Source organism: Hyaena hyaena, unplaced genomic scaffold (assembly GCF_003009895.1).
Source record: "Hyaena hyaena isolate Hyena2069 unplaced genomic scaffold, ASM300989v1 scaffold_73, whole genome shotgun sequence".
NCBI classification, from domain to species: Eukaryota; Metazoa; Chordata; class Mammalia; order Carnivora; family Hyaenidae; genus Hyaena; species Hyaena hyaena.
In genome coordinates this window covers 3,387,510-3,400,234 of record NW_024080705.1, presented here as the reverse complement: position 1 = coordinate 3,400,234, position 12,725 = coordinate 3,387,510, and the positions used below count along the sequence as shown (strand labels likewise).

The 12,725-nt window shown below is 32.0% G+C and overlaps 2 protein-coding genes across 2 annotated transcripts in view; one reads left to right on the top strand and one right to left on the bottom strand.

Moving 5' to 3' along the window:
* The window catches only part of LRRTM3 (leucine rich repeat transmembrane neuronal 3), a 165,546-nt gene extending 164,044 nt beyond the window's left edge, over nt 1-1,502 (top strand). The window contains exon 3 of the mRNA XM_039233286.1: nt 1,005-1,502. Coding sequence (XP_039089217.1) covers nt 1,005-1,214 — 210 coding nt within the window. The 3' untranslated portion in view covers nt 1,215-1,502. The remainder of the gene's footprint in view (nt 1-1,004) is intronic.
* Nucleotides 1-12,725, bottom strand: part of CTNNA3 (catenin alpha 3) — a 1,079,366-nt gene that overhangs the window by 580,320 nt on the left and 486,321 nt on the right. The window lies entirely within an intron of this gene.

Here is a 12,725-nt window from a genome sequence, read left to right as displayed (position 1 = left end):
GCCTACTTTTTAGATCAAGTTTTTTAAAAAATAGAACAAGTTTTTATTTCATTGAATAAAATGGAAATAATCTCTAGATTTTGCTAATCTAATCACATTTCAGACTACCCTTCCAGTGCAATGTGTATGTTTCCCTTCCACTCACATTGGTCATTCTTGCTTTTTTCACAGATCTTTCCAACTTGCTTTCTTTCATTAAACTACAATTTGCAAGGAAGTCCCTTCCTTCTTTTTATCACTGGTTTCCTTCAAACTAGCACCATCCTTTGCTGTTTTTTAGACATTCATAGGAGCCAAAGAGTCTTCCTAGAAGTTCCCTAAGCCAAAATTTTAGATATATGGACCAAACTACAGACATTTATGTTTTAAAATTTTTTCATATAGAATAGATATCAAGAAATTACTGAGTAAGAAGATCCAGAATGACTTCTCTAGAGAATTCTCTTCCTGCAGTGGTTCTCAAAGTATGGTGTGTAGATTAACAGCAGCAGCATCAAATGGGAGAAACTGTAAGAAATGCAGATTCCAGGCATTACCCCAGAACTACTGAATCAGAAACTCAGGAGAGGGGAGGTTGGAGGTAAAGAAGGGGGAGGTAATTTTTATGCATGATAAAGTTTGAGAACCACCATTCTAGTTTCTTCCAATACCAGACATAACCAAATAATACTTTCCTTAGTTCTAAAACCACAATTTTACCCCAGTGAGGAAAAGCATTTTCTGACTTCTTCAATAAAGCTTGTAGCATTTTCAGAACCACTTATATGACTATTTATCTGATAACATGAGTTAAGAATTGAGCAGCTCCATCTCCAGCTTTAAAGCTGTTGCATTGTGCCTACTAGTATAAGAATGAGGGACATCATTAGGATAGTGTGGGGACACTTGAGCCACAGATACAACCATAGCGCTTAGTCAGATCAGTACTTCATAGTCATGAAATCTTGTCCCCAAAGTGGTTTGTCGTTTTATAACTGACTTTTCTCATGTCATTTTTTCCCCAGATACCTTTATCAATGAATGTGTCAACCTTTCTGGCATACGACCAGCCCACAATAAGTTACTGTGGGGTGCATCACGAACTTCTCTCTCATAAGTCCTTTGAAACGAATGCACAGGAAGATACGATGGAAACACACCTAGAGACTGAGCTGGACCTGAGCACAATCACAACAGCTGGCCAAATCAGTGACCATAAACAGCAGCTGACTTAACTGAGCTAATCGGTAGCCAAGGGTTGCCACCAAACTTTGTAACCTCAAGGACAAAAATGAGGAAGATTTGTTCTTTGTGGACTCTCAAAACAAAACAAAAATCCCCTGTTAAACAAAAAATCCAAGATTTATTCATGAAATAAAGAAGACATGAATTGTTTCAAGTCTACACTTTGTAATTAGCTAAGTTGTGCAGTATTTTTTTGACCTAAACAGAGTATGACCCTGAAAAAAGAAAAAGAATCTTTTTTTTTTCAAAACTCATCCTACCTACCTGTAAAAACTGTACAGAGCTAATGTATTTTTCATATTGTAAAGTTTCAATTATAGAAACTGGTATGTACAGTACCATAATTTAATTACAGTTTACTTTACAAACTTTACACATTTCAGTTTCTAAAATTTTAAATTAACAAAAATTTATTTCTTGTGTTATTCAGAGTTACTCAGTTTTGTAGGGACTGTTTTGTTACTGCTTTTGTGCCCAGAAACCTTGACTCTAAAATTCTGTGCTGTGCGAAATATGCACGATTTTTATCATGCTTACTGCGTAGAATTTTATCTACTTGTTCCAGAAATAATACATTAACCAAAAAGGATTTAATTGTTGAGACTTGTAAGAGCTTCTTCAATTACATAGGCAGGTTTTTCTTATAAATGAAAAAAAAAAATCAAAGATTTTTTTTAACACTTCTTCTCAGACTTAACTGTTGCCTTGAATTACAGCCTAGTTTCTAAGCAGTGACATATAAAGATAAAGAGGGATATTTTAACAACATATTTCTGAATGAATTGACTCATTATTTCACTCTTTTGAGTAACCCATTGTTAAGGGTAGGGGGAAGCATGGACAAAACATCACTGGAAACAATGGCTGTAACCACAGCAACAGACTTTGATACACTTTAAAGGTGCAGCTGCCAGTGACAAAGAAAAACTTGTTACATCTCATTATTTTCAGGCCAAGGTGGGAAGGATACAACATAATAATTGTACAGTAGTAAATTTTCTTCTAATTAACCCAAAGTGGTTTACCTAAAAATAACCACCAGTCAGTGCAAAATGTGCCTGGTTTTTAAGACAATTTTTCATTTAGAACTGTGAGGCTATATTTTGGGAACATCTCAAAGGAAATATGTGAAATTTTTCACTTTATGTGCTACATCAATTCTCTCCTGGGGAAGAACTCTAAACATTGATAGCTCATTCAGTATAGATATGAACCATGGTAGAGAACTTTATAACTCAAGTAAACTGTAAACATCTTTAATGTGTTCTAAATTGTTTATATTGCTATCCATAATGAGATTTGCCCCTAAACTATCTGAAAAATAACCCAGAGTAATTTGAAGACAACCCAGATCATATATTGATTATGTAATTTTATTATAAAGTTAATTTAAGTGAAATTATGAAAACCTAACTTTTCAGAGGCTGAAATAATCAACTTGTTTCTGTTGTTTGCTTGACACAGGTTATTGTTTGAAACTGTTATTTTATCTAGGATATTCACACATTCTTTTGTGTGTTTTTAATATAAAACTACAAATTTCAATGGTTATTGCACTAGGAGAGATGCTTTTTTATGTTGTCATTTTCTATTCATAACATCAAAAATAGGTTGAGCAAATGTCAATCCAACAGGGGTCAAACACAATCAAAAACAATGAAGAAAAGAATTTGTTAAAACCAGAATCAAATTTTTAATTTCTTACTTCTTCCAAAGGAATTATAGCTACAAAAGTCTAGTTTTTCACAGATTTACCATGGCAAAATTAAGAACAGCTTAAAGAAGAATAAACTTTAAAAATGTACAGCAAATTTCTGTTGAAAATATAGCCACAGAAAAAATAATAACCCAAAATGTTGGAAGAAGCAAACACTCTTACTAATTTAAGTGAAACTAAATGTCTCAGTACTTCTATCAACTATTTATCATTCCAGATTTTTGTCACATATTTTGCATAAATTATTTGCTATTCAAAATTTTTGTCATTGTACATCTAATTTTAATCTTTATTTTTTCCAATTTCTAGTGTCTTTGCAATATATTATTCTCAGTATTCTTAATCCTCTATATTGAAATTTTGTTTTGCACACTTAGCAAATTTATAGAGGAACAATTATAAATCTATTCTTGTGGGTCTGAAAGTGGATGCAAAATTTTATTTATTATGTAAACCAAAATGTCATTTGCAATCTTTTTTTTTTGTCAGAAGCTGTCCTTCCAAAGATTCAAACATCTATTAATTGGCATAAAAAAGCATTTTATATCTATTTCCATACATTTTCAAATTGATAAATAATTTTTAGAAATATAAGGTTCTAGGGAGCCTCACAAATATATGCCCTTGACTTCCTGAAGGAAACATTTCTTAAACATTTTAAATTCATCTAAAGTAAACAACTATAAATAGAAGCAGTCATCTTGGAACCACAGCTCTGTGCATCCGAGGACTTAATACAGTAAGAGCCAAATAAACTAAGAATTTTTAGATTTCTCATATTTTAAATTAAACCCAAGGGATCTTTTACAAGAAAAAAAAGAAGATGCTGGGGTTTTGTTCACATAATTTTTATTCTGCCATGTTCAGGGCCATGCGGGGTGGGTGGAAAAGGGAGTGAAAACTTAAAGGAAACTATGTCTAGAATCTTTTCTAGATTTGGAATTTATATATTTGTGTCTAAAATCCTTAATTACAACCTATCTTTTTCAGTATTCAATAATATCGTATTTCCTGTTTCTAACCACCTTGTCCCCAGGTCTCCCTCTCTGCCTGTTGCTCACTCATTTAAACAACAGAAATGTTAATATGTTTGTTTGGAGTTGAAAAATGCAGTTTGACCCAGCATGGTTACAAAAACCACAGTAGCTGCAGCAAACAATAAATTGATGCAATGTTTTGAGGTTTGTAAACCACATTTTATATAAATTATTGCATTTTGTCTTCATAACCACCCCATGAAGACACATTATTCTCAAAGAACTTGAGACTTACCCAAGAACGCAAGGCTAATAATTGGTGGAATTGAACCATTCTCAAAATTCATAGCCTGTTAGCCTTTCAACTAAACTAAAAGCCTTCTCTCTGATCAGAGCCAGAGAATTTCCAGAGATAGTGAACAGAATGAAAAAAAGATGTTTGTCATGTTGTTTAATCTCTAAAATTTAACTCAGTTCTTCTATCTGTATAATATATGAGCTAAATGAACTCTTTCTGTGTGCTACTCTGGGCTCTCACATTAAAACTCTTTGTTCAAAAAGTAAAGCAAGTCATAGATTTCTTAACATATTATATCATTTGTAAATGTGCAGATGAGTTGCTTCCAGGAAGTGGATATATGTAGGCCCAAGATATGGACATAAAATCAAGAACTACAAGGAAAGAACTCAAAGACCATCTAAATTGAGATTGCGTGGGTTATAAAATAGATCCATAGTGCGAGGTTCAACACATGTTCAAGTGAACACATACTCAATTCAAAGCTAATTGGGAAGACTTTTATATGTTTTTCTTTTTTTCCTTTTTTAAATCTTAGCAAGAGTACTTCTTTAATTGTGTTTTTAAACCTTTCTTAATAGAGAATAATTTTCTCTATTCTCCTAATAAAAATGAAATGTATTTTGTCCAAACTGATGTATAGATGTCAAAACATATGCTAACAAGCAATATTTTATTGATCTGCTCATTTTTATCAAGTCTCTATCCTTATTCCCTTCTGAATGATTCAGAAAACCATTCAACCATACAGATTTTAATATAAATTATATTTTTAGAAGGAACGAAAAATTACACATTCAAGACAAACTACACAACTGTATCTGAAATCATTTCAGACTCCGCACACTCCTTGGAAACAGCAATATCTCTTTGAGAAATACTTTTTAAAATAAAACCACTGTATATGGGAGTGAAGACCTTATTTGGTTATGTCTGCTCCTGGCTAGAAGACATATCATCTCTCAACCTAAACATTTAAAATAAGTAAAGAAATGGAAAGCATGAAAATAGATAACTGACGTGAACTATTAGTATGCTTGAGGAAATAAAATCAGATGTGCTGGGTGAATGGAGGTACGGGAAGGGAGAAGATGTAGGACTGGCAGATATTTGGCCTCAGGAAAAACAGTGAAAAATCTTTACAGCAAAAACAGTAACATCTTACATTGACATACCTCTTAATGGTTTAACTTCCTGGGTAATAGTTTAATGACCTTGTAACACATAAAAAGTCCAAAAGTCTAGATGAGTTGGCTATGCAGTTAGGAACACAGATGCACTTGTCTTTCAATAAGAGCTTCCAACTACTGTTATGACCTCAACACACTACCACTGTCCCTAACTAGAGAGTTACCAAGGAGGATCCAGGATCCATGCTTTCAAAACTCTGACTCTACCACAAGGGTAGAGTAGATTGACAATCAGCAATCGTGCTTCATTTTACTATCAACTATAATGGGGAAGAAACATTTAACCATACCCGAGTAGTGATGGGTTATTTTCAAAGTTCTCTCATGCCTTGCATTATGATTTCAATGTGAGAGAAGAGGCTGCTTATATTTAATATTTTTGAATTTAGGGTAAAATTCATGTTTTAAAAAGTTCACAGTTGATTATTTACTTTTCTCTTAAGAACAGTGACCTTAAAGCAACACAGCGAGTGCTTTGGCCATCTAGGACTTAGAAAACTCTTCAGTTTCTTCCTCCTCTTTCCTGAACATTTATAGGTTTTGTTTTATATGTATGTCTTACTGAAAAGCTAAGTGAAAATTAGTTTTGTATAAATCAAATAATATTTCAAATGCATCAAGGGACCTTGTGATAAAGGATACCTAAAGTAAACCCTATTTGGTTTCTAATCTGAAACATCACCCACTAATTTATCTTTTGTAAGTTGATTTCAATATATCTTGTGTTATATAATGCAGCACACTTGTACTGCATGGCCTTGAAGGTTCTATGATGCAGTCTTTGCCTCACGCTGTAGAAAATAAAGGACTGACTCTAGCTTTTGAGCAAGTCTATAGACACAGAAGCATGATCATTTTCAGTCAATTTCACTTATTGAATTTATATAGATTAGTGTGAAAAAAATAATATTAAGACAATATGGATGGATAAAGTTGACAGGTTTTTTTTTTTTCTATTTACTGGTTTAAACTTCTGCCATGTAGTACATCCTCAAAGTTACCATTAAGAAAAAATCCTTGGGCATCTGCTGGCTCAGTCAGTAGAACAAGCAACTCCTAATCTCATGGTTGTAAGATCAAGCCCCACACTTGGCATGGAGCCTACTTTAAAAATTTTTTAAAGAAAAAAAAAAGAGCAAATCCTTTGGGTCCATCCTAAATTTGCTGAATCAGAATCTCTGGAGCTAATTTCTGATGCATGCTAAATACTGTTCAAATGAATTTATTTTTACCAAATCATTCACTTGTTTTTTATTGTAGTCTAAAATTACTAATTCTTGTGCTTTCTTGTGCTAGTGTGAACCTAGTTTGCTAAGCCTGGCTGAACATTTTTCCTAACTGAAGGTATGCAAAACAAAGAACAACTATATATAAAATGGTCAGGTTGTTTCTTGACGGATAGTATTGTTTATAGATTTTGTTCCCCATTAGCTCTTTCAACAGGAATATTTGAAAACAATCTTAAATCAACTCAGTTATTCACTTAACTAAAACTTATCACTTGTTTCCATGGATAATAATATAACAGTGGAAAACCTACAAGTGGGGAAAGAGAAAAGAATTGATTTATGATGTACCAGAGTGTGCCGTCCTCACCTCATTCTCAAACCTTTTTAGGAAACAGGTATAACCACCATTTTAAAGAAGAGAAAAATAAGGATGGTGGTAATTGAATAATTTACCAAAGCTCATACAAGAGAGTCAGATATCAAATCCAGTTCATCAGACTCTAGGAATGTGTTCCTCTCACCCTATAAGCACATTTTTCAGAAGTGAGAAAAAAAATAATCAATATAATTTGGCTCATATATTTTAATAAGGATGTGAGGAGAGCAGAGAAAGAACCTACTTTCCTATTGTTAAATAGGAAAAATTGCTTAAACTATTTCACACTGTGTAGAGATTTCCTTCAATATCCTAAGTCAGCAACATAAAGGAAAGAAATGTCCATTACTTTCTTGAAGTTTTATACATTGTTTTCTTAAAGGAGTGGACATTTAAAATAAAAATCCTTCAAAAGATATTCCCAAATATTCATGTTGTATTTTCACTTCCAATTTCCCTAGCTATATTATAAAATTATTATAAAAATATAAGTGGGTATCCACAATAAAATCTTTAACTGGAAAAATATGGAAGGAAAGATGTCAGTTGAAGCAAAACCTCGATAGTCAATAAAGCAACCATGTGCAAATGACAACACTAAGAAAAACACCAATAATCTACAGTCACAAAATGTTAACTTGTAATGACATGGCCTGGGATGCAGGGTATTTCCTATGAATGATTTTATGTGGGAATATTTTTCAAAGAGAATTTTTATTTACACAAATTATTTGTGCAATGGGAGAACACTACAGAAAGGAGGCAAGAAGATGACCTTTATAATGTTGACCCTGCTTGTTCTATTATTCAGAACAGAATATAATGTTAAAATAAAAAATAATTTTCCTTGTGAAACAATGCAAATGTTTTCATCATTATATGCAGGCAGCCAAATAAATTACATTTAGTTTTAAATTCAATCTTCAGGTAAATCTTTCTCAGTGTCAGTTATTAACAAATGATTTTTTAAATAGTCTCAATTCCATTACTGTCTTTAGGAGCTTTTTATTAAACCATTGGACTAATAGCCTCTTCTATTTCTCCCTGAACTTGCACAAGCCCAAGGTAATAAAATTCAGAAACTACATTAGCATTTTACTCTATCACACTACCTGACCATGTAGCATTCATGCAAAACATTGTCTTTTATAATCCATATGGAATTCAAGAGTCAGTGAAATACTCCATAAGCCACATTTCTACTAAAATCTACCACTACTATAACTATGACAAAAGTATGCTATATGTTTAAAACAATAAATCCAGAAAGAAAGAAACTCTCACATCCTGAATCTAATATCATTACATGTGTTCATTCTGGCACCAGTAGCACCATACAAAATTTTTACCTAAAAATCTAAAGTAATTCTGATTTTGAAAAACAAAGATGACCCTGCTATCTGGGTTGAAGATTTGATGGAAGATAACGAAGAGGACAAAAAAGCACACATACCAAAAGGTAAGTGAAAGAAATGTGATTTATTGTCATTAACCTGTGGATAACTTTTAAAACTAAGAATTAAAATTTACAACATTTTGCTATCTAATGTCATCAGTAAAGCCCAATATGGACATTATGGACTAAAAGTAAACAGATATTTGTGATGGCAATACATGTCAAATAAGAGACAGATGAATAGAATTAATTCTACCAAAACAAAGAATATTAAGAATAAAAATTAGTTAAAGCACTACCACTATTACTTCTCCAGAAAGTGAAAAGTCAGAATAGAAGATTCAAACTGAATATCAAACATTCTTTCAAGATCAATTTTGAAATATCCTAAAACTATAACCCCTAAATTGGTGCTTTGACCATATAAGTAATTACATTAATTCACATATACCTAGTCAAATTCTATTGCTGAGAAATAAACTGTATTTAAGATATACTCCATCTGTTCTTGCTGTTTTACATCAATAATATATTTGCTTTTAATCCCAGATCCATAAATATAATGCCCTCAACAGTCTGATGAAAATGTGCTGAAAGATTGGATCAATCCTGTCATTCTTCTCTGCTGTAAGGCAATATTACAGTGGTAGATCCACCAAGTGGAGTGCTGGAAATATAGTTTCTAAAATCCTCTCTAGCAGCTTTTTACCTAGGCCCTTATAATATTCATTATCTATGGGTCTTATTTTATATTCATTTATAAAATAAAGAATTATTGCCTTGAGATAAGGGCCTAGATGGCCCATCCCAGCTCTAGTCACAAATGTATAATAGATTTAGGTAAAAATATTGAACCCTGAACTCCATCTGGAGAAAGACTTGAGATTGTCGTGATGTTAACAGTTTTTTACCTTGGGATTTGATGGAATCTTAAGTTCACTGTATTATACATCCTTCAAAACTCCTTGCCAGTTTCCTATTTAACAAACTTAAAACTTGAGTTCCTTAAACCAACATTACATTTTAGACATGGCTATTTCACAATGAATCCTTGTTAAATTTCATCATTTGTGGAAGGATAACATAAGGCTAGGATAGTAGTCTTGACTTTTCTTTGTCTTTGATTCCAGTTATGGGATAAAAATGTGTGAGCTCAGTATGACACCTTGCTACTACCAAAATGAGACTGGAAGAGTCTTCTAATGGATAAACACTTTATGTAATATAAAACAGAAATGTAGTTTGAGATCACTTATTTTTAACTTAATGGATGATCTGATATAGTTTACAGATAATGCATGCCTTCTTGCACCTGAGAATATAAATATTATTGTCGTTAATGATGACATGTTTTCTTTGTCATATACTTTTTGCTTTCTGAGATGGACCTCAGACAATTGATTGTGCTCTATAATTTCCACTAGAAGAAATTTCTATTTAATTAGTTCCAGAAAGAATGACTTAATACTGAGAACTTTAAGATAAAATGGTAATAACTAACACTTAATGAATGTTTACTTTTCTAAACATTTTATATATATACATTTAATCCTGATTATTATGGTTAATAGGATTAACAATAACCTTATGAAGTAAGTACTATCATTACCTCTTTAAGAAGATACAGAAAATGATGTTCAAAGTGATTGTATAACATGTAGCTACTAAACCATGAAACAAGAATTCAAATCCAGATGATAGGTTTACTGACAAAGTGATCACTACCAACTGTCCATTTAAAGTCTAATTCATAAGCCCAACTCTTAACTTTAAAAGTTTATTCACTTAAAGCTATAACTGAAGACATTTTTCTATGTAATGGATGTTTATTACATACCTAATATATGTCTAGTGGAAGGTAAAAATCTTTGAGAGACACAAAAGAAAATATTAAATATATTAAAGCAAGGAGAACAGACATCCATATGAAGCAAACAAAAATATAAAACAAAACAAAACAAACAAACAAAAAAGAAAAAAACAAACCTCCAAGCTAAATTGAATACCTGCAAGAGCACATAACAATCAAAGGATGAAATCAAAGCCAAATTGTTGGGGATAACTCTGGGCGAAAGTAAAAACTGAGATAGAACTTAAGACTGACAGTATTCTGATGGACAAAATGAAGAAAGTAGAAAGTGAAGAAAGAGTATTATATTTTTATATATGGACATCTATTATTTGAACAATATTCATTAGATTGACGCTTGTCTGGCAGAGAAATACCAAGCTCAATTTTTGTTCTGATTGTCTAAACATGCAGAACTAAATTTTACTCTTGCCAGAGCAAATCTTTTAGCCTTTCTATTTGGGCATAAAGATTTCCCACCTTTTTTTCAACTTTATTTCTCTTTATATTCCTTTTTAAAATTTTTTTCCCATGTTTATTTATTTGTGAGAGAGAGAGAGACAGAGTGCGAATTGGGGAGGGGCAGAGAGAGAGGAAGACACAGAATCCAAAGCAGGCTCTAGGCTCTGAACTGTCAGCACAGAGCTCAACAGCGGGCTTAAACTCAACAAACTGGGAGATCATGACCTAAGCCAAATTCCAATGCTTAATCGACTTGGCCACCCAATGTATATTCCTATACATTCATTGTATTTTACCTTTCTTTTGGGGTGGGAGTTAAATCATGAATCTTTTGTCTTATGTCAGTTTTAGTAAAAAGTTCATAAAACATTTTGAAGACTGATTCAACACTATTAATTTAAAATAAATATGTGATGTGAATTAAATAATTTTTTAGAAGTTAATAACATAACATCCTCAGTCAAATTACTGTTTGGTGGTAGATGAGAAAATGGCCTACAGATTTACTGACTTTTTCTTTTTTCAATATTTTCAGTATTTATGTTAATATTGGTGAATACTAACCAGGATTTTTATCCCAAAGAGTAAAAACAAAAATGCTTTTTGACTGCTACATTTCACAAATAAAGAAACTAAATTAGATATGACTAAGTGGCATGATCAAAATCACTTTGATAATAGACAGTAGACTCACATTTACTCAATATTTTTTTGTTACAAAATATTTTAGGAACACTTCAAAATTTAACAAAGTATGCAGAATTATTTCTGCCTTAGAAGTACAGACAATTGTCAATAAAGCTTTTTATTTTTTAAGGTACAGTGAAATAAGGTTGAAAAATGTTCTCTTTCTATTAAAGTTTGTCATTTGGACTATTCACTTACAGCTATCTGTGTGTCCACTTGATAGCTACAAATTTTCATTCACATGTATTTATTCAATGTGCCTTTTCTTTTGTGCAGTGATTGTCTTTTATATTACATCCCTAATACTTTGATGTTTTTATTTCAATTCAATCAAATAAGTATTTATTCATTTATTCAGCCTTTACTAATAATATGCCAAGGACTGAGATAGGCAATAAAGTGATCAAATGCTTAAAAGTGAATAAATGATTGTAATTCAATATGATATTTCCAAAAACGAAGTATGATCATGGTGCTGTAGGACTGAAGGGGAGAGAATGATTAATTTTTCTGTGAGAAAATCAGATAAGGCCTCAGAAAAAGCGCAATTTGAGACTCTAAATTTAAAGATTGTCAGTCACACAAACACACACCTGTCCTTCAGGACAGTTCCACTCCCCACTGCTAATTAGTTTGGTATTTTAGATGTATATTAACTTCTGGAAATCTATGACTCCAGTAGTATCTGAGTCTGGTAATTTCCTCAGATAGCTAACAACTTGAATTTTTTTATACATAAATGTTAAAGATTATTTTTAATTTCCCCTACCTCCAATCTTCCAATCCTCAAATCAAGAGTGCTCAATTGAGCCATTCCTTGATATATGCAAGACATATGCAATTTTATTAAATAAATATAAATAATAAGTGATAAATGTCACGATTGTCAGAAGTTTTTCATTTTGTTTTGTTTTTAACATGTATCATGCAAATCCAATCTATGTGTGTCAAAAAATCTATATAGCAGTTCTCATCTCAGGAATATGTGAAAAAAATGTAGAAGAGGTATATCTGCCTGTACAATTTAAGTTTTCACCAAGTACTGGTTATGATGTGACTGCTATTAAAGCAAATAAGAATTAGGTTATACATAGAGAGTCTTTTGTATTTTATTCTGCTGCTATCAAATAATTCTTGAAGAAAGTGAAAAAATATTAGTAAGGTGGTCAGTTCATCTGATATGGCAATAAGCATGGTTGCTTTGGTAGCTGTTCAGCATCATTAACTCTTAACTACCTTAAATATGTTTTATTTTCCTCAACAAACACATTTCTTTATAAGAATACCATTATTCCCAAAGGATTCCATTGTTTGTTTGGT